Source organism: Macaca thibetana, chromosome 11, assembly GCF_024542745.1.
Source record: "Macaca thibetana thibetana isolate TM-01 chromosome 11, ASM2454274v1, whole genome shotgun sequence".
Lineage (NCBI taxonomy): Eukaryota > Metazoa > Chordata > Mammalia > Primates > Cercopithecidae > Macaca > Macaca thibetana.
The window spans coordinates 128,609,234-128,636,146 of NC_065588.1; the positions used below are offsets into that span (position 1 = coordinate 128,609,234).

The 26,913-nt window shown below is 58.6% G+C and overlaps 1 protein-coding gene across 3 annotated transcripts in view; it reads right to left on the reverse strand.

The window, feature by feature from the left end:
- GALNT9 (polypeptide N-acetylgalactosaminyltransferase 9) overlaps window positions 1-26,913 on the reverse strand; it is a 121,687-nt gene that overhangs the window by 37,112 nt on the left and 57,662 nt on the right. The window contains exons 4-6 of one of the 3 annotated variants that reach the window (XM_050747774.1): window positions 25,096-25,270; window positions 21,117-21,314; window positions 10,499-10,616 (exon numbers count right to left, since the gene is read on the reverse strand). In XM_050747774.1, the coding sequence (XP_050603731.1) occupies window positions 10,499-10,616; window positions 21,117-21,314; window positions 25,096-25,270 (491 nt within the window). Of the gene's footprint in view, window positions 1-10,498; window positions 10,617-21,116; window positions 21,315-22,693; window positions 22,806-25,095; window positions 25,271-26,913 lie in introns of those variants that run through there. The other 2 variants (XM_050747775.1, XM_050747776.1) reach the window with 2 other exon arrangements.

Below are 26,913 nucleotides of genomic sequence, written 5' to 3' on the forward strand. Positions count from 1 at the left end.
AGGAGGGGCCGGGCAGGAGGACGTGGAGACAGTGCACTTGTAACCCCGCTATGGCTTCCTGTCAGGGGGAGTGGAGGCCGGGGCAGGAGCCGCAGGGGCAACGGTGTCAAGGCCTCCTGGATGTCACGCCACTGCTGGTGCTGGAGGGACCACGGTGTGCAGGTGCCCAGGACAGACCAGAGGGCGGGGCCTCGGCACGGGGAGGGGCTGCCCTAGGGATGGGGGCTCCTGGCCTGGCTGACCTGCACCTGGGCCAGTGGAAGGCGGAGTTGGGCCGGCCTGAGTGTGAGTCTCACATCCATCTGCTGTGTGGCCCTGGGCAGGTCACTCAGCCTCTCTGGGCTTCAGCTCCTCCCCGAGGCTGTGGGAAGGGCCAGGAGAACGACAGCCCGATTCCTCCGCCCCCTCATCTGCAGGCCGTCCGCCGGGGGACGTGCTACCATTTACCTAACACACGTCTTCACGTCCACCCAGAGGGTAACTGCGTGAATTTTAACAGGAAACTCCTTATCACTGCCTTAGGAGTGGACCATTATCTCTTGCCAAAAATGAGAGAAAACTGTACAAATAAATACCATAAAATACACACCGCAGTTACAGTGGTTGGATACCACAGTCTGAGACTGTGCAGCGTCAGAGGCGCTCTAGAACCCGGCCTAAAATTTCCTCTTGAAATAATCAGAAAGCTTAGAAGAGAACGGGGGTACTTTTCAGGATGAGGGAGAATTTTTTATCTTCATGTGGGGGTGCAGGCTACACTGCATTGACGTCTGTCAGACCCCAGGAGCTATGTGGGGGTGGGGGACAGGCAGAGAGAGACAGAGAGACAGAGAGACAGAGACAGAGAGACAGAGAGAGTCAGAGAGGCAGAGAGAGAGACTGAAAGACTGACAGAGATCGAGACAAAGAGACAGAAAAAGAGACAGAGACACAGACACAGAGATTCAGAGACAAAGAGACAGACAAAGAGACATAGAGACTGAGACAGAGACAAAAAGACTGGGGGAGACAGAGAGACAGACACAGAGAATAAGACAGAGACTGAGAGGCAGAGACAGAGACGCAAAGAAAAACAGAGACAAAGAGAGACAGTGACACAGAGAGACAGTGACACAGAGAGACAGTGACACAGAGAGACAGTGACACAGAGAGACAGTGACACAGAGAGACAGGAAGACGACAGAGAGAGGGAGACACAGAGAGAAGAATCCTTCTCTTGTGAGGGGCCTGGCCTCACGCAGCCGCCTGCCCGGGAGCTGCCCTGCTGCTGCGAGGCCGTCTGGTGTCTGTGGGGAGAGGAGTGATCAGAGGTTCGGAGAGGCTCCCCGACCCCGGCCGGCCGCTCTAAAAGCAGGAAGATCCACAGTCCTTGGGCAGTTTACAGAACCTCTCCCCTTGGGGCCCATCAGGATGTGTGGTCTTAAATCATTGCCGTTTAATATTCAACAGATGCTCCACTGAGAACAAGTGTATTTAGGGGAGGTTGCTTGAGAGGAACCCCTCCCTAAACGGCGGGGTTGAGTGGGGTGGTCGCCCTACAGGACAGGGATGTGGAATACGGCCAAGTCGGGCGCCGCCGTCAGCCTGGGGGTCACCGTGCCCCTCCCTGCAGCCCTGGCCCAGCCCTTGCCTCTGGCCTGCAGGCTCCAGGGCTGCAGGGAGACCCCACTGAACACGCCATGCTGGCCGAGTGGCTGGTGAAAGGGACCCTTTGGCTTCCAGCCTCCGCTCGTTCAGCGCAGACATGGCCTCAGAACCAGCCCTCAGAACGGGGCAAGTATAGCTGTGCCCATCTTGGACCCTGGACGACGCTCACTCCAGTCATTGGCACTGCTGCTGCCGGCCTGGCGTGGCCCTGGGGCTCGGCTGTGGACTCTGTGCGTGGCCTTGGGCTCGGCTGCGTTCTGTGGGCCTCGGACCTGCTCCCCTTCACTCTCTGCTGTGTTTTTCTTTCTCTTTTATTCTGTTTATAATTTACCTTATCTTGCTGGAACCCTTCTGTGTCCTGGCAAGTTCCCAGAACCTGATCACCAGCAGAAGTGGAATGTGCAGTATGATCTATACATATTTACACACACACCACACACCCTTCTCGGGGCCGTCCGTGCCCACAGTGGCCTCAGTGTCCCGTCCTCCCCACCCTCCGGAGCTCTCTCTTGTGGAGGCCTCGACTCCTTTGCTGTTCTACCTGCAACGCTCTCCAGCTCCCAGGGGAGAATTCCCACTCGTCTTCCGATGCCAGAGCTCCCGTCCCCCCAGGGCTGGTGCGCACCTGTCTCCCGTCCGCCTGGGGCTCAGCTGCAGGTCCCGGGGCCACAAGGTCTCCCCACCCTTTGTCTCCATCAGCCCCTAGGCACCTGCACGGCGACGTCCTGGGTGGGCAGCGCCTCCCCTCATGCCAACTTCTCCTTCAACAGACCAGAGGGCCTCAGGTGGGGGCCCCACCTCGCAGACCTGAAGGTAGGGCGTCCACTCTTTGGGGAAACAGAGTTGGGTTCATAGGGGCAGCTCTGGTGTTGTTGGTCCTTCCCAGACGCCGCGTGTCTCCTTGCCTGGCTCCCACGAGGCCCCGGTTCTATTTCTATTTCTCCCGCCTCCGTCATCCCCTCAAATGGCTTCTGCACAGCCCCCACTCTGCCCCTCAGGCTTTAACCCTAACTGTGAGCCCCACCTGGCTGTCCCAGGGCCCCTGACCTCCACGTGTCCATCGCGGCTCTCCCCCACGCACCACCACGCACCACCAAGCACCAGCCAGCATTCCGTCCCTATGAAGGCCCTGCCCACCAGGGGACTGGGACTCGGCCACCGTCGCAGCCCACCCATCAATCACCCGTCAATGACCGGCCAATCACCCGTCAATCACCCATCAATCACCGGCCAATCACCCGTCAATCACCGTCCCTTGCCAGCTTTGCATCCTAAATATTTATTGGAAGAGTCCCGTGTCCGCCACATCCCACAAGAAAGAAAGTTCACCCCACTGGGCTCAACGGGAAAGACGTTAATGAAGGGAAGCTTTAAGGATGTGTGGTCAGGGTCATGGGGACAGACGGGGGCAGTGCAACCTCAGGGGCGGCAATGTGCAGTTCTCGACACTAGCAGTGTGTGGCCTCGGGGGCCAGCCACTCGGACCACAGTGCAGCTTCCAACAGCCTGAGGTGCCTCCACAGGCCAAGCACACAAGTTGGGAGCAGGGAAGGAGCTGGGGGACTGGAAAGCGGCAGTCAGCATCTGAGAGCCCGGCAGGGCTGGGGCTGGACAGCGGGGCGTGGTGATGGGTCTGGATGAGGGGAGTGGAGATGGGGCTGGACGGGGGATGTGGAGATGAGGCTGGAGGGGGGGTGTGGTGATGGGGACAGGTGAGTTGCCCGTCCCTCGCAGGGAGAACCGGGTTCTGGTTCTCAGCCTGTCTCCCACCGTATAGCAACCTCTGACTGCCAGACAGAACACCAGGGTGAAAACTGCCACGCCCCCAGGACGGGGGAGAGGTGGGGGGAGAGGCGGGGGGGGAGAGGTCGGGGAGAGGTGGGGGGAGGTTGGGGGAGAGGTTGGGGGAGAGGTCGGGGAGGTCAGGAGGTCAGCTGGGGGAAGAGCAAACGCCCGGCGTGGCCACAGCTGTGCCTTGTCAGAGGATGAAGGTGGAAAGAACCAGTGGTGACACAGGCTGCCCCGCCCCTCGGAGGAGTCAGGCTGTCAGAAAGGCCCCTATGCTGGCCAGGCGCAGTGGCTCACACCTGGAATCCCAGCACTGTGGGAGGCCAAGGCGGGTGGATCACCTGAGCTCAGGAGTTCGAGACCAGCCTGACCGACATGGTGAAACCTCGTCTCTACTAAAAGTACAAAAATTAACCGGGCGTGGTGGTGCGCGCCTGTAGTCCCAGCTACTCAGGAGGCTGAGGCAGGAGAATCACTTGAACCCGGGAGGCGGAGCTTGCAGTGAGCCGAGATCGCGCCACTGCACTCCAGCCTGGGTGACAGGGCGAGACTCTGTCTCAAAATATAAAAAAAGAAAAAAAGAAAGGCCCCTGTGTCATGGAGACTGGAGGGAAGCTCTCCGACGGCTGCAGCCGGGGTCCCTGACCCTCGCCCGCCACACGGGTTCACTGTCGTCCCGGCTTTGCTCTGAGCCTGGGATGTGCCCGTGACCCAGCCTCCTGGCCTCTCACTGCAGCTGGGTTTGGCCCACGGAGCCAATTTTGTTTGGAGGGGGAGATGGGGGCATTTCTCCCCTGGGCCCCTCCTGTATAGGTCAGTTGTCTTCTGCTGACAGTGGCTCTGTCCCCAGGACCACATCTGCTGGGTGCCCTCCACCCCAGGGCTCCCGTCCTCCCTCACTCTCCAGCCTCGGTGGTGGCTGTGTGCTGCCCGTCCCCGGCACCCTCCTCAGGCTGTCCTCCTCAGTCTCTGCAGTGCGCTCTGTCCCTCTGAGGGCCTCGGCTTTCTTAGGCCCCTGACCCGCTGGCTGGCCTCCTGCCCTGCAGGGTGAGCATCGGGGGAGATGGTGAGAGAAGCCGACACCCACGTGGCTGTGTTCAATCCACAGCTGAGGTCTGGTGTTTAACGATCACAACAGTTAAGGGAAGTCAGAATATTAAAGAGCCTGCCAGATTAACTTCCAGCTTCCATTAAAAAAATGTGTAATTGAGGATTGATTCTAGATGTGCAATTTAAAATCAGACAGGATGAGAGGATTAAAGGCACCTACAAACAGTCCTGACGTGCTTCACAGAATTCCAGATCTGGTCTCAATTCAATTTACTAAACTAGAATTTTTAAAGCACTTGGTCGGGGGGATTTCTGGTATGAAATCAGGTATTCAAAATGATTAAAATAAACATTACATTTTTGAGTGCCGTTTTTAACAGGCTCCAGGGACTTTAATTAACTAAAGGCACAAAAGCAGTAAATTGCTGTTTCACGGTATTATTATTTTATTTTATTATACATTTTTTGAGATGGATTCTCACTCTGTCACCCAGACTGGAGTGCAGTGGCGCAATCTCAGCTCACTGCAATTTCCACCTCCCGGGTTCAAGCGATTCTCCTGCCTCAGCCTCCCAAGTAGCTGGGATTACAGGCATGCACCACCACCACTGGTTAATTTTTGTATTTTTAGAACAGATAGGGTTTTACCATATTGGTCAGGGTGGTCTCGAACTTCTGACCTCGTGATGCGCCTGCCTCGGGCTCCCACAGTGCTGGGATTACAGGTGGGAGCCACGGTGCCCGGCCTCACGGTATTATTTAATCTGCCCAACCTGAGTCAAACAATCGTAGCCACGGGGAAAGAGGCCGTTTTATTGATTGAATTTGTTTCCATGATAATACAATCTTTAAGGTGAACGGCAAGCTTACAGCACATAGGTTTTGAAAGGTGCAACTTAATAAACTATATATAAATTTTTAAAACTTGCCTTAAATCTTTTCTGTGAATAGAAGCCCCATGGGCAAAACACAAAGGAAACCAAACGAACCTCCAAAATAAAAATCCCATAACCTCCAAAATAAAAAACAAAGAAGCAGAAGGCTGGCCGAGCTCAAGCCTCACACGACACAGTCCCTGGAGGTGCGGCCTGGCCTGAGGGCCGTTACGTCTCCGTTCGCTGCAGGAGCCGCCTCTGCCACCGCGGTGCCAAAAGCAGATGCTGCTCGGGGATTCCTGGGCCAGGAGTCCTGCTCCGGGGACATTCCCAGCTCAGCCTCCTCAGACGCGATTTTCTCTTCTGTGAAGTGGGAACGTGATGGGGCCCATCTGCCCAGGGGCGTGGGGAGGATTAGCCGGGGTCCGGAAGGAAAGGCACTCGGGTGGGGCCTGGCACATCGTCCACACCCGCTGTTGGGTGACACGAATGCCGGTTAGTTCACACCGTGGCAGGTGCTGTGGGACCATGGTTTATGTGCCTTGTGACTCTCCTGCCCTCCGTGGGGCAGGCTGCGGCCCCATTTACACCGACGGAAACTGTCTCAGGCAGAGGCAGAGCAGTGGGAGGGCTGCGCCCTGTGGGAGGCCCTCTGTTCCCCTGGGTCCCCCACCCACCCACCCAGGGTGGGAGCTGCTTGCTGAGGGCGGGTCCGAAATGGATGCGTCTGGATGAGCTGCTGCCGCCTAACGAGCTGTCTGGACCATGGGGCCGGACGCATCTGCCGCTCCTGTTAGGAGCACGGATTCTGTGGGTCACACGCTTGGAAAGGCCAGAGCGGGGACGACGTCTTGCCTGTGGCGTCTGCGCTTCTGCTGGGAAGACTTGGAGGCTGGGGCCAGAATCCCCTGGAAGCTCCTTCGTGTCCTTCTGGCTGTCGGCTGTGACCTTGGCGAGGGCGGGGCAGAACCCCTGGTCCCGTCTCTACCTGGCTGATGGGCTTCCTCACAGGAGGGCATCCGGGAGCACGAGGCGGAGGCTGTGTGTGGATTACGGCCCAGCCTCGAGAGTCACTTGGCATGGAGCCAGCTGAGCCCTACAGTGGACGGTCGCTCAGGCCGGCCCAGACTCACGGCGGAGGTGCCAGGCACTGTCTCTGCAGTCAGGGTGCACGGACGAGGAGCGTGCGGGCCATGCAGTGGGAGAGCCTGCGGGTCGGGTGTGTCTGGTGGCCGCCTGGGAAGGCCCTGTCCACACAGTGTGTGCATGGCGCAGTGACGTGGTCAGACTCGAGGCTGCCGCGTCTCTCCTGGGTCAGGCACCAGATGGACCCAGGCACTGGTTGGTGTTCAGGGACCTGGTGTGAGCCAGGATTCACAAACACCAGGTGAAGCGCCTGCACTGAAGCGCCGCAGAGACGGTGCCACCGCCATTTTTCACTGTGTCTTCTTCCCGCTGTTGGCGTTAGGAACCCCCAAGTGCTTGTAACTGAATGTGCCTGCGTCCACGTTACACGTCCCTTCTCCACATCTGAATGTGCCACGTTACAGGTCCCTTCTCCACATCTGAATGTGCCACGTTACAGGTCCCTTCTCCGCATCTGAATGTGCCACGTTACAGGTCCCTTCTCCGCATCTGAATGTGCCACGTTATAGGTCCCTTCTCCGCATCTGAATGTACCTGCGTCCATGTTACAGGTCCCTTCTCCACATGTCCCATGTGACCGCACGTTTTCCGGGCTGGACCCACAGGCTAGAGTATTTGGTGACAGCCTCTGTGGCCTTCAAGGCCGCTCCTGTGAGCCGTGGTCAGGTGGTCCTATCTGGTTGGTTGCACCACGTCTCACAGGCTTCTGTGTCTCCCGGGACTGGACCCAGCACCCTGGGCCCCCAGATCTCCAGCCTGGAGGGGCCCGGAGGCTGTCATGGCACCCACTGCCCTCCAGGACTCTCGGGAGACCCAGGGGATTAGCGGTGAACAGCCAGGAAAGGCCTCCGTGCTCGGGCGTCCCCAGGCATGGGCCTGGGAAACCCGAGTGCACAGGGCAAGTCCTCTGTCGTGGCTCCACTCTCGGGTCCCCAGAGCCACTGAGCCAAGCCCCCTGCTTCCCCTGGGCGGGACGCTGCTTCCTCGGGCTTCCCACTTCTTCAGGAAGTTCACCTTCAGGACTGCAGGGTGGAAACAGAATCGGCGTCTCCTCCTTCATCCCCGGGTCCCTCCAGAGGCTCCAATGCTCCCTACTCAGATCCTAACTCATCACAACCACACAGCAACACACAGCACATCCCTATTAGGAAGAAACTGTGCCCTAAAAAAATATGCTGGAGGCTGAACCCCCGACACTCAGAATGTCATCTTATTTGGAAATAGGGTCTCTGCCGTGATAACTAGTTAAAAGGGGGTTGTCAGGGTGGGCCCTGTCCAGCGTGACTGGTGCGCTTATAAAGAGGGGAAGACAAGCCCGGAGGGAGGTTGATGGCGGACACGGGGGGAAGACGGCAGCCGGTGCCTGGTGCAGCGAACCCGGGAACGCTGGGCAGCCCGCAGCACCTGAAGCTGGAAGGGGTAGGATGGATCCTCCCCGGAGCCTCTGACCGCCTGGCCCTGCCCCCGCCTGGATTTCAGCCTTCCAGACTCCAGAGCAGTGAGAGGATGAATCCCTGTGGCTGTAATCCCCGCAGTCTTTGCTATTTTGTTCCTGCCACCCCCGAGACGAACATGCGCAGGATCTGCGAATCCTGCACTGACCTCCAGGGCAGCACCTCTGTGTTAGACATGGGGCTGACTAGCGGTGACAGACCCAGACCAGCTGGGGCTTAGCTCCCGCCTGGGTGCCCCGGCTCAGACACACCCGTTCTGCCTCCATGGGGTCCCTGTGAAGGGGGCTCACTGACCCCGGGCAGGCTCCTGCAGGGCCATGGGGGCAAAGAAACTGCATGGGCAGCACCTGGCTCACGGCAGGGACTTGGCTGCCAGCGAGTCTCACACACCCGGCCTCAAAAGCTTCACAGCAACCCCTGCAGGAAGGGGGTTCTCCAAGCGGCATCCTCGGCACCCCACACCACACACAGCCTTTGAAAGCCTCTGCCACGAGGCCTGCACAGCTCTCACCAAGCCTCCTTTCATGGCTCGCCGAGCCCTGCCTGGTGTGATGAAGCCCTCAACGGAGGCGGTAGATTGGGCCGCGCCATCTCTAAGTCCAAACCCAATTTTATCTCTTTTCAGAATAAAATGATGTGTTGAACTTTTCTGCACAAAATACTCAGAAAGCAGATGGGGCAGCAGAGCCACGCTGGCGGAGTGGAACCTCAGGCCCTCCTCGTGCCCCGGCCTCTCCGGCACAGTGACGGTGCCTGGGGCCTGCTCGGGGCTCTCTGTGACCCTGGCCAGCAACAAGCACCCCCTCCGGTTAAGCTGCAGCCTGAGATCCACGCTGCCCGGCAGGGGCTCTGGGGGCCGCAGGGCTGGTCCTGTGACAAGTGGGGGATTCCCAGGTCCTGCAGGCTCCTAGCGCTCCACGTCTGGAAGCAGTGTCTCCTCACATCGGTGGGCACAGCTATTTCCCAGCTGCACAGGCCCAACTGCAGGGCCTCCTGTGACCCCTACACCCCCTCGTTCCACCCACAAACCGCACGGAATTCATCCCCCTCCCCACCGTCTCCCTCCTCCCTGGTGGCCCGGAGCCCAGGTCTCCTGGCTCTGACTCGGGGTGAGGTCTCCAGACCCCTGCGGTCTGTCCTCTGCCACCCCAGGAATCACAGAGGCCACAGGGGTCCCTGGAGGAGGACGCTGGGCCCACTCCAAGCTCCACCTCCCATTCCACCTGGAGCAGGAGTGGGTGGTACTGAGACAGCCCAGGCCCTGCCTGCCCACCGCCTCCATTTCTTCCCTGCCCACTGCGGCTGCACCAGCCTCCGGCCTCTGGAGCAGCCGGGCCCTGAGCACAGTGCCACGAAGCCCCTGCCCCGCAGGGCGAGGGCCATTCTGAGCTGAGGGAGTCCAGGAGGAGAACGAGCTCGGCCACTCTGGATTCCCTCATTCGTAACTCAGCTTCTTCCAGAACTTTCCATCAGTTCCCTAAGCCACCGTGAGAGGTTTGAAATGGGGAAGAGGGTGGGACGGAGGGGCGGAGGCTCATGGTTCTCCCTCTGGGACAGGCCTCACTGGGTGGCCGGGCGGGCAGCCAGGGGGAGCCTGCTGGGCTGGCCTGGGCCTCCTGTGTTCCTGGAACGTGTGGGGTGTGGAGCTGAGACCTGCCCTCCGCAGGCCCCCAGTTCTACACAGGCCTTCCCAGCTGCACCCCGAGGGCCCCCCAGTACTACACAGGCTGCACCCCAGGTCCCTGCCATGGCTCCTCATGGGGACCCCAGGCACCCCCACCTCCCTCTGCACCCTCCACACTGAGCCAAGACAGAGGCACAGAGGACGGCTTGGGGTCACCACCACTGCCCCCGCCCTCTGTGCCGAAGGACCCACTTTTCTAAGGTCCCAATCCATTGTCGCCTGGGGGCAATTCACATAACAGCAACACACAGGGCTTGAAAAATAAAGTAGACGTGGGAAATGCCATCTTTTGTGATTCTACAGAATTTCTCAGCAACGTTGCCACCAAACGTCTAGTGAGACTCAGGGTAGCCCGTTCTCTCTGTTCCCAACTCCAGCTCAGGGACCGTGGGGGCCTTGGCTGCCCAGCTTGGCTTCCAGCTGCCTCAGCCCAGGCTCTGGAGAGGCCTCAGTGCTCTGAGCAGGAGTCCTGGACCTCACCCTGTCCCTAGACAGTGCCCGCACTTGCCTTCACCCCATCCCCAGATGCCACAGCCGCACTCGCCCGCACCCGCACCCTGTCCCGTCCCCGGATGCTATGGCCTCATTCGCCCTCACCCCGTCCCCAGACGTCGTGGCCTCACTCACCCTCACCCTGTCCCCAGACACCACGGCCGCACTCGCCCGCACCCCCACCCCATCCTGTCCCCGGATGCTATGGCCTCATTTGCCCTCACCCCGTCCCCAGACATCGTGGCCTCACTCACCCTCACCCTGTCCCCAGACACCGCGGCCGCATTCGCCCTCACCCTGTCCTCAGATGCCACGGCCTCACTCAGCCTCACTCTGTCCCCGGACACCGTGGCCACACTCACCCTCATGCCCAGTTCTACGTTCTCGCCACCGTACACCTCCATGCCAGGGTCTAGCAGCCCAATGTCTCCGAAGTACTCGCGGTCCACCACGAAGGAGCAGCCGATCATGGCCGGGGTCCTGGGAGGCAGAGATGGCGGCGTGAGGACCTCGCTGTGCAGGCCTGAGCCCTGCCTGCGGGGCCATGAGCCAGGAGAGCCTGGGAGACCCCGCCACCCCTCCCTGCTGTGCCTCCTCCCTGCGCACTCAGGTCCCTGTGCCCAAGGTGAGGGGCTGCTGCTCCTCCAGCCGTCAGGACTTGAGTCCCTGGAGCCTGGTGAAGCACTCAGCCCAGACAGCGTCCAAACGCTGAACGCCAATAGATTACAGGACCTGCATTGAATTCAGCTTAGTGTAGAGGTTTAAGAAAGATCAGTTGGCTCACGCCTGTTATCCCAGCACTTAGGGAGGCTGAGGCAGGAGGATCACTGGAGCCTGGGAAGTTGAGGCTGCAGTGAGCGGCTATTGTACCACTACACTCCAGCCTGGACAACAGAGTGAGATCCTGTCTCCCCTCTCCCCTGAAAAAAGATCCGTTTACCTAAGGAGCCCTGTGGTTGCCTTGAACATCATTTCCCAAGCTCGAGTGAGTCACTTGCCCACCTCCCCCATGCTTCATCCTAACTGTGTACCAGGAACCAGGGCTGCACTGGGCAGTTGCATAGGTTGTGCACTGCTCAACTCCACAGAACCTTGTCAATGGCAGCCTCTGAACACCACAGCTTGGAGCTGCAAGTACACAGCCTGTGTAGCTACGTGTAACAGATTGCCAGCTGTACTATGCTTCCTGTAATAACTCTAAAATGTCAGCTGACTTAGCCTGGCCCCATCTCTGTGAAATCATGCATTGGTATGCTAGTTTTATTTTTTCTGATATGTATTGAGAGTGCCTTGGAGCTGCAAATCCCCCAGGAAGAGGCCGCATGGACAGCAGTGGTGAAGGCAGGATCTGCAGAGTGGAGCGGGAGGATAAGCTGGTGTGCCATTGTGGGTGATGCCGCAGGCTCATTCATTCACCCCTCTTGGCTTTCTACTGGGTGCCTGGAAGGTGGCAGGGATTGAAAAAGAGGCAAGAAAGCCACATCTCCAGCAAGGAGCAGGCAGAGTCTGTGTGTTGTAAGGAAGGAGGAGCTTCTCATCTTTGCTGAAATATTTTGCCTCAAAACAATTTCCATGTCCATGGAGGGCTTCATTTCTTCCGAGGCCTCAGGAGCTGTCAGAGGAAGCAGCAAAGCCTCACACTGTCCCCAGATGCCATGGCAGGCCGGCCAAAGGCCCCCGCAGCCACGGTCAAGGCCAAGGCCGCCCTGCAGGCCTTGAGCTTCTCCGATCCTCCTCTACGTGTCAGTGCATTCTTCCATAAAAACAACAGCAAAAAGTTGGCCTCTGTCATAATTTAAAAGAAGCAATTCTGTCCCCAACGACTCAGCTGTCAGAAATAAATGCCCATCAATTGTCCAAGAATAACAGGAGCATTAAAAAGAGATTATCCTTTTCTTTGTGCAAACATCCAATTTGTTCTGTCATTAGATTTCGGCCACAAACCTAACAGTGATGAAATTTTAATACCCTGTTTGATTTTTAATAGCAACGTTTGATTGGGTAAGTTATAGCTCATCGCTTACGACAGGTATCTCTCCCGTTTTCTTAACAACCACAATCATCTCGGGGTGATCTCTGATGAAGTGAAGAGCCAGCCAGACCCTCTGCCACGTCTGTTGTAGGGTAGTGTCATTTCATTATTGCTCAGGGTTCTAAAATAAACTCACGAGACAAGGGAGGCAGCACCAGCTGGAACCGGATTGACCTGCCGGAGAAATGCCTGCGGTGATTACGGAAAAAGGCAGGGCGGAGGGTTCTGAGGCTCGCGTGGGAGTGCCTGTCAGCGTGGAGACAGCCTCCCCTCGGGGCGGTGCTGCCGCACGCGGGCACAGGGGTGCAGGGTGGAGGCCCCAGGTCCTGCCTGCTGGAGCTGCTCTGCCCAACGCCCGCGCCTGCCCTCCGGTTCTCAGCTTCTGGGGCGTTCGTCCAGCCGGACGCCTCTCGTTCTTGTTAGCATTAGAAGTGAGTCAGCCCGGCAGCCACGGAGGGACAGGTGGATACATGGAGAGTGGCCCGTCCAGGCTGTAGACCGCGATTCCGGTGGAAGGAGCGAGGCTGACACAGGTTGAGACGTGGAGGAACCCTGGAAACGTGGCACCAAGGGCAGGAGCCAGGTGCAAGAGGCCGCCCCCCGTCCGCATGCAAGGAACAGAAGAGGCAAGTCCACGGGGGCAGGAAGTGGATCGTGGAGGCAGGGGCTGGGGCGGGGGAGGGGAGTCCACGGGGCAGGAAGTGGATCGTGGAGGCAGGGGCTGGGGCGGGGGAGGGGAGTCCACGGGGCAGGAAGTGGATCGTGGAGGATCGTGGAGGCAGGGGCTGGGGCGGGGGAGGGGAGTCCACGGGGGCAGGAAGTGGATCGTGGAGGCAGGGGCTGGGGCGGGGGAGGGGAGTCCACGGGGGCAGGAAGTGGATCGTGGAGGCAGGGGCTGGGGCGGGGGAGGGGAGTCCACGGGGGCAGGAAGTGGATCGTGGAGGCAGGGGCTGGGGCGGGGGAGGGGAGTCCACGGGGCAGGAAGTGGATCGTGGAGGCAGGGGCTGGGGCGGGGGAGGGGAGTGGCTCCTTGTGGGTACGGGGTCCCCATGGGGAGGGAGGACAATGCTTTGGAACGAGACGGAGGTGGCGGCTGTGTGACACTGTGATGGTCTAAACGCTGCTGAGGTGTGCACTTTAGTGTGGTTAATTTATGTTATGTGAGTTTCACTAAGGGCCCATTGAGTGCTCTGATCCTCCACAGACCCTGATAACAAGAAAAGCCATCGTGGCCGGGCACAGTGGCTCACGCCTGTAATCCTAGCACTTTGGGAGGCCAAGGCAGGCGGATCACCTGAGGTCAGGAGTTCAAGATCAGACTGGCCAATGTGATGAAACCCCATCTCTACTAAAAATACAAAAAATCAGCTGTGTGTGGTGGTGCACACCTGTAATCCCAGCTACTTGGGAGGCTGAGGCAGGAAAATCACTTGGACCTGAGAGGCAGAGGTTGCAGTGAGCCAAAATCACACCACTGCACTCCAGCCTGGGCAACAGAGAGGGATTCTGTCTCTAACAACAACAACAAAGGCTCAGCTCATGCCTACGTAAGATGGCAAGGAGGCAGTGGGCGCTGCCCGTGTGGGTGGAGTCGGGACCCACATCCCCGGAGGCCCGCAGTGGGCCTGTCGTCTGCACACGTGCACAGGGAGGCCTAGTGAGCCAAGTGTCCGTGAACCTGGGATAGGGACGTAAACAGCAGAGCATGTGTAAGACACAATCCACGGAGAAGCTGAGACAAGGGCACTGGAGCCACGTCCTTCCACATGGAGTTCAGAACACATGGAGAATAACACACGCTGAAACCTCGCTGTGCAAGACCCACGTGGTGACCAGCACACGGTACATGTATGTGCAGATGTGCAAGCCACAAACGCATGGAAACATCACCTGAGAGCTTATTTACATTTCTTTCACACTCATTTGGTTTTATGAATTTCAGTCAATACAATTTTAACTTTGGTTTTAGTCAACACTTGCCATCTTCAATCAGAGGCACTGAAACGAAAAGTTAAAATTAAAACTGGGGTACATTAAGGATGGAAAGCGCAGGAAGGCACATCCAGTTCATGGCGCGGGTTCGGGGCAGGAAGCTGTGAAACAGGCCGGGTGCTCTGCGTCTTGGGGGCTCCCAGCATCCGCTTTCTGGGGAGGGGTGTGGCTGCTTTCGTTTCTGTGTGGCTTGTCAATGGGGCTGGGGTCGCTGACTCCTTAAATCCTCGGAGCGCAGGGCCGTGCAAGCCCAGCTCTCAGAGGGGACTCCTCCAGCGCTGCGGGATCCTGCTGGGGCCTCCGGGCCCGCACCTCCCTCCCAGGTCCTCTTCTGACCGGGAGAGGTCTCCGGGAGAGCACACTCTTCTTTGTTCCTTGGATGAAGGAGAAAATCAGGGGTCTCCTCCCTGCAGGCCCAGCCCCCGGCAGGCAGGGCTCTGCGAGCTGGAGGGCCCTGGGAAATGGAGGCAGTGCTTGGGGTTCCAGAGCTTTGGAGGGAATTTCTGAGTGATTCTCCGCTGGGCAGGCCTGATGTCAGCCCAGCCCTTGATCCTGGAGGGGCTGGTGGCATATCAGCAGCCTCTAAGCACCTACAGCCTGGGGCCCCTCCTCCTGGAACACGTGTCCCCAGGTGTCCTCTGAAGTCACACCTGAACCAGCAGCCACGATGAGGGCCAGCTCCCCGGGCCTGCCCCCCACCTGCCAGGCTGTCAGTCCTTCCTGCGTTCTCCCGCCTTGCTCACGTGTTGGAGGTGCCAGGTCTTAACTGGGATCCCAGGAATCCTCCGGGATGAGGATGGTCCCCAGCATTTGTCCCGGGAGAAAGGAGCAGGGGAGCGGGAAGAAGAATAGAACAGGGTGGAGGCCAGCAGGGCAGCCACCTCCACAGGCCCAGGCAGCGAGGCCACGCTCCTGCCCAGGACTGTCCCATTGACCAGCTCAGGTGCTTCAACTCTGCAGGGAGCAAAGAGGCCTCCGAAGATGAGCCACAGGCGGCTGTGAACGCAGGAAGGGCAAAGTCCCAGGCACGTGAGCGCCTCCCGCAGCCACATCCCCGCTGTGACGGAAGGCCCTCCTGTCCTGCGGCCACCGACACTGACATTTAATGTTATTTAAAATCTGTGTCTAAGAAGGCAGAGAAGCACGTGCCACGTTTTAGAAAGAGTTTGCATCCACAATGGGAAAAGTGAAAGACTGTTCGTACTTAAAAAGTGAAGTGGCTAGCCCTGCACCTGAAGGTCCATTCCCCAAACAGATCACGGAAACGCCGTCCTGGAGCAGGGCCCCCTTCCCCTGCGGCCAGAAGCCTGGGTGGCAGCGACTCCACTCTGCTGTGATATGCAAACGAGAAAACATGGCCATGTGTCAATAAAGCTTTATTTACAAATACAGGACTGTGGGCCATGATTCCCTGACTCCTGCTGTACATCCTTGAAAATGCTGGCCGGGCGCGGTGGCTCAAGCCTGTAATCCCAGCACTTTGGGAGGCCGAGATGGGCGGATCACGAGGTCAGGAGATCGAGACCATCCTGGCTAACACAATGAAACCCCATCTCTACTAAAAAATAAAAAAAAAAAAAAAAAATTAGCCGGGCGAGGTGGCGGGCGCCTGTAGTCCCAGCTACTCGGGAGGCTGAGGCAGGAGAATGGCGTAAACCCGGGAGGCGGAGCTTGCAGTGAGCCGAGATAGCGCCACTGCACTCCAGCCTGGGCGACAGAGCGAGACTCCGTCTCAAAAAAAAAAAAAAAGAAAAAAGAAAATGCCCTCCACTGAGGCCGGGCGTGGTGGCTCACGCCTGTAATCCCAGCACTTTGGGAGGCCAAGGCAGGCAGATCACGAGGTCAGGAGATCCAGACCATCCTGGCTAACACAGTGAAACCCTGTTTCTACTAAAAATACAAAAAATGAGCCGGGCGTGGTGACGGGCGCCTGTAGTCCCAGCTACTCGGGAGGCTGAGGCGGGAGAATGGTGTGAACCCGGGAGGCGGAGGTTGCAGTGAGCTGAGATCGTGCCACTGCACTCCAGCCTGGGCGACAGAGCGAGACTCCGTCTCAAAAAAAAAAAAAAAAAAAGAGAGAGAGAGAGAAAATGCCCTCCACTGCTTTTTTTCTTTTTTTTTTTTAAGACTGAATTTTGCTCTTGTTTCGCCAGGCTGGGAACTCCTGACCTCAGGTGATCCACCCGCCTCGGCCTCCCAAAGTGCTGGAAATACAGGCGTGAGCCACCGCACCTGGCCCCTCTGTTGCTTTTAATATGCATATTTACTTTCATTTATGGAAATTTTCAAGCGTATGCAAAAGGAGAAAAACGAGGAGAATGTGTTGTCGGTTTCAGCGATGATTAGCATCGTGTCCTCCTTATTTTTTTCTCTCGCCTGTTACTCTTGATCCTCCAGCATGAGGGGAGTGATTCTAATAGGGCTCTTGTCTGTTACTCCGGTCCCCTGTGCGAGGGGAGTGATTCTGACAGGGCTGTTGTCTGTTACTCTGGTCCTCTGTGCTGTTGTCTGTTACTCCGGTCCTCTGTGTGAGGGGAGTGATTCTGACAGGGCTGTTGTCTGTTACTCCGGTCCCCTGTGCGAGGGGAGCGATTCTGACAGGGCTGTTGTCTGTTACTCCGGTCCCCTGTGCGAGGGGAGCGATTCTGACAGGGCTGTTGTCTGTTACTCCGGTCCCCTGTGCGAGGGGAGCGATTCTGACAGGGCTGTTGTCTGTTACTCCGGTCCTCTGTGCGAGGGGAGCGATTCTGACAGGGCTGTTGTCTGTTACTCCGGTCCTCTGTGCTGTTGTCTGTTACTCCGGTCCTCTGTGTGAGGGGAGTGATTCTGACAGGACTGTTGTCTGTTACTCCGGTCCTCTGTGCTGTTGTCTGTTACTCCGGTCCTCTGTGCGAGGGGAGTGATTCTGACAGGGCTGTTGTCTGTTACTCCGGTCCCCTGTGCGAGGGGAGCGATTCTGACAGGACTGTTGTCTGTTACTCCGGTCCCCTGTGCGAGGGGAGCGATTCTGACAGGGCTGTTGTCTGTTACTCCGGTCCCCTGTGCGAGGGGAGCGATTCTGACAGGGCTGTTGTCTGTTACTCCGGTCCTCTGTGGGAGGGGAACGATTCTGACAGGACTGTTGTCTGTTACTCCGGTCCCCTGTGCGAGGGGAGCGATTCTGACAGGGCTGTTGTCTGTTACTCCGGTCCCCTGTGCGAGGGGAGCGATTCTGACAGGGCTGTTGTCTGTTACTCCGGTCCCCTGTGCGAGGGGAGCGATTCTGACAGGGCTGTTGTCTGTTACTCCGGTCCCCTGTGCGAGGGGAGCGATTCTGACAGGGCTGTTGTCTGTTTACTCCGGTCCCCTGTGCGAGGGGAGCGATTCTGACAGGGCTGTTGTCTGTTACTCCGGTCCCCTGTGCGAGGGGAGCGATTCTGACAGGGCTGTTGTCTGTTACTCCGGTCCCCTGTGCGAGGGAGCGATTCTGACAGGGCTGTTGTCTGTTACTCCGGTCCCCTGTGCGAGGGGAGCGATTCTGACAGGGCTGTTGTCTGTTACTCCGGTCCCCTGTGCGAGGGGAGTGATTCTGACAGGGCTCCAGCACATGACTCTGTGACCCTCCAGTGAGTGCGGAGCTCATTTCTGACAGGGTCTCGCCCAGACTCTGGTCCTCCAGGGTGAGTTTTGACGAACTCACTCACATGAAGGTCAGGCAGGTAAAGTACAGGAGAGAAGAGGACTAGTTTCACGTGTTGAACATGATGGAATCAAAGACTTCATCTTCTTTTCCTTGAAATAGTCAATCCTCTCGGTCTATCGCTATCCTCCCTCTCTCCGTGAGGACCCAACTCTAGAGAAGTATTCCCCCACGTGGAGCAGCGGCATCAGCAAACGACAAACAACACAGGACAGACAGGCTTGCTGGGTGTGGCTGTTGGGACTGGTGGTGACTGTGGCTCTGCTCTGTCCCCGGGAGCAGCCGCAACTCAGCTTCAGCTCATCAAGACTGAGTAAGAATCGGGGCCTAGAATCTTCCAATTTTCAAAGAGTAGAAATCATTTTCACGTAAAATAAGATTTCACGTGAAAATGATTAAGTATTGGTTCTGTCAACCAAGAATAAAATTCTAAGACCCCCAACCAATTGAATGGAGCCCCTTCTCAACCAAAGGCACCCCAAAGTAACCCAGGAAAACCAGCTCAGGTCCTGATGGGAAGGGGGTTTGGACACGCCCCCTCAGACCCTCCTCCCTTTGGAATTCAGGAACACTAAAACAGAGATGTTAAGTCTGACCAAACAGACTCTTTGTAGAGATAAAACGCATCCAAAATGACAGTTAACAGGCCCTGAAAGAAATTAAGTATTTTACCCCAAAATATACTTCTTTGATGTATTTTGAAATGACCTGCAATGCGGTCTCTTGTGGGGGACTCCACATTCCGTAGAGACTTCCTTGTCCTTTGGAGGTCTTTTCTGACCCAGATGAGACCAACCAGAAGTCTGACCCCTTTTTAAGTCTGATGAGAAACATTTACAATCTCTTCCTTCTGAAGCTCCTTCTGAAGCCCGATACCTGGAGGTTTCATCTGCATCGTAAAACCTTGGTCTCCACAACCCCTTATCTTAACCAGACACTCCTTTCTACCGATGCCAGCTCTTTAGATAATAACCAGTTACCAGTCAGAAAATCTTTGAATCCACCCATGACCTGGAATTCCCCACTTCCGGTCGTCCTGCCTTTTGGACTGAACCAGTGCGCCCCTGACATGTGTGGACTGATTCCTATGTCTCCCTAAAACGTATAAATCCAGCGGGCTGCACGCCTGCACGCTGAGCATGGAAGCAGGGGCGCCGGCCGCGACAACACCACGTGGACCCGAGGGCACCTTTGCGATCATCACGCTGGGCGTCCACTATGGAAGCTGTCCTGGAACTTTCAAGGTGGCCTCGTCTCGTTGCGGCTGTCTGCTGTTTCTGTCCCCATGAGGGCGGGCGAAATCCTGAGCTCAGGCAGTCCACCCACCTCGGCCTCCCAAGTGTCGGGATTACAGGCATGAACCACCACACCTGCCTTAGTATTTCATTTATTCTTTATAATCAACTTTGGGGAGTGAAATTTATATAAAATGAAATGCATCCATGTGATATTTGCATTTTGGTCCATTCTGACTGATGGAGACCCCATCCTTGTCCAGGAGAGGACACTGCTGGCCTGGAACTGTCCCAGGCTCTGTCCCTGTAAGCCCCGACCCTCGGCCTCTGCCCCAGGATGAGTTTTGCCTTCCGTGGAATTCTGTGTGCAGGAATCACGCAGAAACTCTCTTCCATGTGTGGCTCCCAGGCTCAGCACAAGCCTCTGCATCTCACCATGTTGTTAGGTGTGGAAGGGTCTGCTCCTCCCTGTTTCTGAGTATTCTGTGATGCGAGTGGAGTCTGCCCTGCTCAACCATTCACCTGCTGACGCACAGGAGTTTACTGTGAGTAACACCACTGTGAACGTTTGTGTGGAAGCCTTTGCATGTACATGTGTCTCATTTATTTTGAGAAAAACACCTGGGAGTGGGATAGGTGGGACACTGGAGGGAGGGACTGGAGGGGGGACACTGGAGGGGGGACACTGGAGTGGGGAACACTGGAGGGGGAACACTGGAGGGGGGACACTGGAGGGGGGACACTGGAGGGAGGGACACTGGAGGGGGACACTGGAGGGGGAACACTGGAGGGGGACACTGGAGGGGGACACTGGAGGGAGGGACACTGGAGGGGAACACTGGAGGGGGGACACTGGAGGGGGGACACTGGAGGGAGGGACACTGGAGGGGGAACACTGGAGGGAGGGACACTGGAGGGGGACACTGGAGGGGGACACTGGAGGGAGGACACTGGAGGGGGACACTGGAGGGGGGACACTGGAGGGGGACACTGGAGGGGGGACACTGGAGGGGGGACACTGGAGGGGGACACTGGAGGGGGACACTGGAGGGAGGGACACTGGAGGGAGGGACACTGGAGGGGGGACACTGGAGGGGGACACTGGAGGGGGACACTGGAGGGAGGGACACTGGAGGGGGACACTGGAGAGGGTTTTGGGCCTTCAGAAGGAGCTGCTGCTTTTGCAAAGCATCTGTGCTGATTCACAGTCCTGCCAGCCACGTCCAAGAGTTGTGTCTGTGCCTTGTCCTTGTCAACACTTGGTATTGTCAGCCTACACCTTTCAGCCACCCCAGTGGGCATGGAGCCCCATCTCACTGCGGGTTGAATTTGCCTCTCCCTGGACCGTGGGGAGCACCTTTCATGAGCTTTCTGGCACAGGCCAGTCTTCTCCTGGGTAGTGTCCGGTCACGTCGCTGCCTGTCCTTTAGCTGAAGGTTGGAACGGGGGTTTCAGCAGCTGTCCAGGTGGTGGCTATGAGGAGCAGTGCGCAGCCATGCCCTGCAGACTCGATGGGGCCAGTGAGCCTGCTCCTGCTGCAGCTCAGGGCATCCAGAGCCTGCCAAAAACTGTGGGAGTTGCCTCCCATTGGGTTCTCTGAATTTCACTCATTTTTAAAATGTCAAACGCAAGGCAATCCTGACACAACACAATCCTTTTCCTGCTGATTGGGGATTATCAAGTGCATTTTGAATGAAGAAAAATAACCTTCAAGCCGTTAGTCCCGGCTCCAGTGAGCCCCGAGGGCTGCATCTGCATCTCTGTGACACAGACAAGCTCTGTGTGCCAAGTTTTTATGGCAAAGGCCGGGGGCCCCAGCACCTGGCCCAACCCTCACCATGGTCTCTGTGACGGCCCCTGCACCAGGCTGTGCTTGCTGGGGGACGTCCCCCGCCCCTGTCCCCCCCCACCGTCCCCAGCCCCCTCCCCCGTCCCCCGCCCCTGTCCCCCTCCCCCGTCCCCAGCCCCCGTCCCTCGCCCGCCTCACTCTGCTCCGCTCCTTCCGGGCAGGGCCGCCCTCAACCCCTGCTGGGGCAGCTCACCTGATGGGTGCTGACTCGTCGCCACGGTCCAGCCAGTCCTGCGGGGGGATGATGTACATGCACCAGAGGCCCCAGTTGTAGCCGTGGGCAGCGTTGGCGTACTGCTGCACCTCAAACGTGCTGTACTTGATGTTGTCTATGGCTGGCAGCACGATGCGACGCCGGTCCTCTCGGATCCGAGACAGTGCGGGCTCCGCCCTGCAGAGGCACAGCCGTGAGCGGGGGCAGCCCCAGCCCACCGCACTCCCCGAGGAGGGTCCACTCGCCCACAGGGAGGGGAGGCCAGGCCCCACCTGGTCTGCATCCAACCCTGCCACCCCCTGCTGCCACCGCCTCACTTGGAAGCCCCAGGGCCCCTCTCAGCAGCAGACCCACCCTGACTAAGGCCTCACCCCTGCTGGGGCAGCCCCTCGAATGCTGCTGGCCCCTGGGGGACACTGGCACTGGCCACGCTGGCCCAGCTGCAGCGTCTCTGAAGGGCTGCCCAGGGGTCCACAAGAGGTCAGCTATGTCCATCACAGGGCTCCCCAGCTCAGTCTTCCTCTCTGCCCAGCCCAGAGTCCCTCCTCTCCTTTCTTGTTCCTGTGGGAGCTGCATTCATTTGCAAGAATTAATTGAGGATCTACTATGTGCCATGCCCTGTTCCCACAAATGGGAACACAATCATGAACTAAGGAATAAAAACAATCCGTGTCATGGGGAGCTCGCACAGTGTGGGATGGAAAAGCCACCAGGCACCGCTGTGCAGTGTGGAACCTGTGCGAGTGTGCAGTGGCCCCGCTCCAGGATGGGACAGAGGATGAGGTATAAGCAGTCATGGATGTGGTAGAAGGGGCTCACAGTTTTAAGTAGGGCTGCCCTGGGTAGTGACTGGCAGGAGGCGTGGAGGGAGTCTTGGAGGGAACAGCAGTTGCACCGAAGCCCCAGCGTGTGCCTGATGGGCCTGCAGGGCTGGCCAGGAGGCTGGACAGAGCGATGGCGCAGTCGGGGGTGAGGAGGGCAGAGAGGAAGGTGAGCAGAAGCGGCCTCCGTGGGCATCAGTTCAGTCTGCGATTCCCCATCCCAGGCAGGGGTCCTGGGAAGCAGGTGAGACACCATGGTCTACCGAAAGGTGAGACGGCTGCAGAGGCCTGCCATCCATGCTGGAGTCCCACGGGGCTGCAGCCACCTAGCCACCAGCTGACACAGAGCCCAAAGGCCGCAGTGAGGGGCAGGACGGCCTGAGGGCAGATTTGGGCCAGCTCAGGCAGGGCCGGTGTGGGGAGTAGCGAGGCCCTGACCCTGCCTGTGAGACCACGTGGCTGTCCTCACCCCTCCTTCCCATCCTTCTGAGCGTGAGGCCTGGTATTTACCTGCCTTTCAGCTTTGTGAGGAGGATTAATTAATTACTGTTAGCAAAGTGCTTCAGAGATGAAAAGCTCCCTGGAAATGCCAGGTCTGCTAATACGGCAGAATCCTTTGTGGAGACAGTTATGGGAGCGGTTGCTATTTACAGAAGGATAACTGGGTTTTCAGTTGTGAAAATTAAAGTTGCACTGGTTTAAAATTGCATTTTGGCTGGGGGTGGTGGCTCACACCTGTAATCCCGGCACTTTGGGAGGCTGAGGCGCGTGGATCACGAAGTCAGGAGATCAAAACCATCCTGGCTAACACAGTGAAACCCCGTCTCTACTTAAAAAAAAAAAAAAATTAGCCAGGCATGGTGGCGGCGCCTGTAGTCCCAGCTACTCAGGAGGCTGAGGCAGGAGAATGGCGGGAACCCGGGAGGCGGAGCTTGCAGTGAGCCGAGATCGTGCCACTGCACTGCAGCCTGGGTGACAGAGCAAGACCCTGTCTCAAACAAAAAAATTTGCATTTTGATGTGACAGACACAAGGCTCCCCCACATGCCCTCAGGCCTCGGGGAGCTTACGCGGCATCAGAGGGACTGAAAGGCTGCGGGTGTAGTTGTGCAGTGCGCAACTTGTGCGACCATGTGGGGTGACCCTGAGGGGGGCAGGCAGTGGAACACGATTCATGCACAACACGTCAGAAGCTGATGAACATTGAGGGAAAGGGGAGCACCCGGCGGAGGAGCGAGGAAGGGGCAGGGAGGGCACAGGGCAGAGGAGGCAGCGTCTCATCAGAACAGCGCCGGCTGGGCGTCGGCTGGGGGCTGAGATGCCCCAGGAAAGCCGAGTGTGAGGCGAGAAGCCTGAGAGGTGCCAAGTCCCCGCTCAAACCCCCTGATGCTGTTATAGAAACCACCGGTTTTCAGAAGCCCCAAAACGCCAGGTTCCCCGGGGACCCAGCAGGAGGCCCGGGTCACATGCAGTGGGGTGTCCCAGCCAACAGTGACAGTCCCCGGCCTCCGTGTAACCCTGAGATTGATCGTCAGCTGCCGCTTCCCACCAAAGTCCCCTGCGGCAACCACAGCTGGCATTTCCCTGAGTTTAGAGTTTAGAAAAATGAGTCAGGAGAGTTGATATAAAATCTTCAGTTTTGGTTTCTCCAGGAAGTGGGGAAAACGGCCTCCCAGGTCTTCCCTGTGGTTGGGTGGAGAGGGGCGGGGCACACAGCCCTGTGCATGGTGGGGGCGGGGCCTGGCCTGGGGGCGGGGCACACACCCCTGTGCATGGTGGGTGCAGAGTCTGGCCCGGGTGCCGGGCACACACCCCTGTGCATGGTGGGGGCGGGGCCTGGCCCGGGTGCGGGGCACACACCCCTGTGCATTGTGGGTGCAGGGTCTGGCCCGGGTGCCGGGCACACACCCCTGTGCATTGTGGGTGCAGGACTGGCTGAGGTGCAGGGCACACACCCCTGTGCATTGTGAGTGTAGGGTCTGGCCTGGGTGCAGGGCACACACCCCTGTGCATTGTGGACACAGGACTGGCTGAGGTGCAGGGCACACACCCCTGTGCATTGTGGGTGCAGGACTGGCTGAGGTGCAGGGCACACACCCCTGTGCATTGTGGGTGCAGGACTGGCTGAGGTGCAGGGCACACACCCCTGTGCATTGTGAGTGCAGGGTCTGGCCTGGGTGCGGGGCACACACCCCTGTGCATTGTGAGTGCAGGGTCTGGCCTGGGTGCGGGGCACACACCCCTGTGCATTGTGGACGCAGGACTGGCTGAAGTGCAGGGCACACACCCCTGTACACTATGGACCCTGTAGGTGCCCTCTGTGGGGCTGGCTTTGGGGTTTGGATGGGGGCATCCTGGGCTGCCCCAACTCTAATGACAAGAGTCCTTGCACAAGGCAGGGACGGGGAGACAGACACAGGGAGGGCGTGGGGGGCGGAAGGGGGGCTGCAGCCTCCAGGAGCTGAGAGAGGTGGGAGGGATCCTTGCCTGGAGCCTCTGGGGGAAACTCAGCCCTGCCCACACCTTGAGGTGAAGTCCTGCTGCCCTGAGCCGCCCAGCAGGGGTGCTTTGTGCTGGTGGCCCCAGGACCCCATAAACAAGGTGACCCTCAGCCCAGGACCTTCACGGGTAAAGCCCGTGCTCACTTCCCACGCCCCTCGCACTCGGCTCAGGCCTCCAGGGCACCTGTGGCCACCTCCAGCGACTGAGCAGGGCCTGAGAGGCCGGACGTGTACACTTCAGCCCCACCCCACCTGATCTGAGGTTCCCGCCCCACGGGGGACACACAGTACCCGAGACTGCTGCAGTCAGGACGGGGTCACGTTCTCCCGGGGCAAGGTGGGCACAGACCAAGCCTCACACACGTGCCTCAGAGCTTCTAAGAACCATGTCCTTGGGTGCGTGCTGGGCCTGCCCTCCAGTGGTTCTGCATTCGGGAGCTGGACACGGAGAGGCCGCAGAGGTAACCGAACAGGTGGACTCGGTGGTGGCTCTCAGCTCCAGCTCCTGAAGGCTACGGTGGGTACCCCAGCCCCGGGGCCAGCCCAGCGGCCAGGCTGCAGCAGCACAGCGGCTGAGGAGGGGGATGGTGGAGGGGGACCCGTTGAGACCGGCTGTCCAGCCTGTTCTGGCCCTTACCAGCCTGTGTTGAACTCGACGTGGGCATCGAAGAAGCCGACGACTGGGGCAGTGGCCGCCTTCCAGCCCTGCAGCCGGGCGCGGATCAGTCCTTCCCGCCGGCTATTGCGGACGATCTTCACGAGGCCCGGGTACCGCTTGTTGACATACTGGTCCAGATTGAACTTGAGCTCCACTGAGGAGAGACAAGACGTCAGCACGCTGGCAGGTGCCGGCAGGCGCGGGGCCACCAAGACCCAAGGCCAGAAACGCTGCGTGCCCCGTGTGGGATGGGTGTCTCGTAAACGTTCTCTTAGGACCCACTGAGCTGCACGCGGTTCAGCGTGGGAGGTCCCAGAGATGAGACCCCAGTCTCACGACGCTGACATTCCCGTGGGAGACACAGCAAACAAGGACACACACCAGACCAGACAGCAGCCCGTGCTGCAGAGACGGGATACACAGGGCTGAGCAGTCAGCCGTGAAAAAACCAAGTCCATAGATGGTTGGGTGGACACACAAACGTGGTCTCTCCACGCAACGGAACCGGCTCAGCCAAGTCCATGCATGGATGGGTGGACACACAAACGTGGTCTCTCCACGCAACGGAACCGGCTCAGCCAAGTCCATGCATGGATGGGTGGACACACAAACGTGGTCTCTCCACATAATGGAACCTGCTCAGCCAAGTCCATGCATGGATGGGTGGACACACAAACGTGGTCTCTCCACATAATGGAACGTGCTCAGCCAAGTCCATGCATGGATGGGTGGACACACAAACGTGGTCTCTCCACGCAACCGAACCGGCTCAGCCAAGTCCATAGATGGATGGGTGGACACACAAACGTGGCCTCTCCATGCTGGAGGCAGGGTGTCCTGATGGAGCTCCCTGTGGCCAAGGGCAAGACACAGGTAGCCAAGCTGGACTGGATGGTCCTCCCCACACACCACCCTCTGCAGCGAGATAGGGCTCAGGAGGGTGGCCACACCATTCAGTCCTCCGCACACAGACCCCAGTGTAGACGGTGCTGCCGGGCTGGGGCCCTGCTGCAGTCCAGAGCTTGCCCCACAGCCTCATGGTACAGCCTTCCGCCTCCACAAGGGGTCGGGAAGGGCCTGCCCAGGTTTCACTCCATTTCCGGAGGGAGTGTCATGGCTGTGGGCTCTCTGCTCTGCGCCTGGGAAGGGCAGATGGGGGACAGGCCTGGGGCAGTGCCAGATCCTCGTTTGGTGTTTCAAGCCTGTGTGCCAGAGGGTGTGAGCAGTGCTGCCCTCAGGGCACCTGAGGCTGAGGAGGGTGGCGTTGAGGAACCACGGGGCTTGGGCTCCAGCCGCCAGCTCCGTCCAGCCAAGCTCTGGTGCCTCTGTGGGCATGAGAGGCGGGAGGTGGCACCTGGGAGAGCTCAGCTCTGCTGGCCTCTGTGGAGGGTGGGGTGGCTGACCCCAACTTCACCTCCACCCGGAGCCTGAGAGGGGAGCTTGTCTGGAAGCAGGGACTTTGTAGACGTATCCAGTTGAGGATCTTGAGATGAGATCCTCCTGGATTTGGGGTGAGCTCTGAGTCTAGTGTGGGTCCTCATGAGAAGAGGAGAAGATGCAGACACAGGGGGAGAGGCTGTGTGACGGAGGCAGAGAGAGGCACGGGCAGCCACACAGTGGGGACAGCATGTACGAGTCATGACAGAGGCTGGAAGGCAGGAGGGACCCCCGTAGCTTTAGAGCCCCGTGGACAGACGGGGTGCGGTCCTCTGTCGCTCCGTCCCGGAAGGCTCCACCCAACCCCAGCTCAACCCAGCTACAGGCAGCCCCCCGTGAGCACCGTGCTGAGGCCGCGCC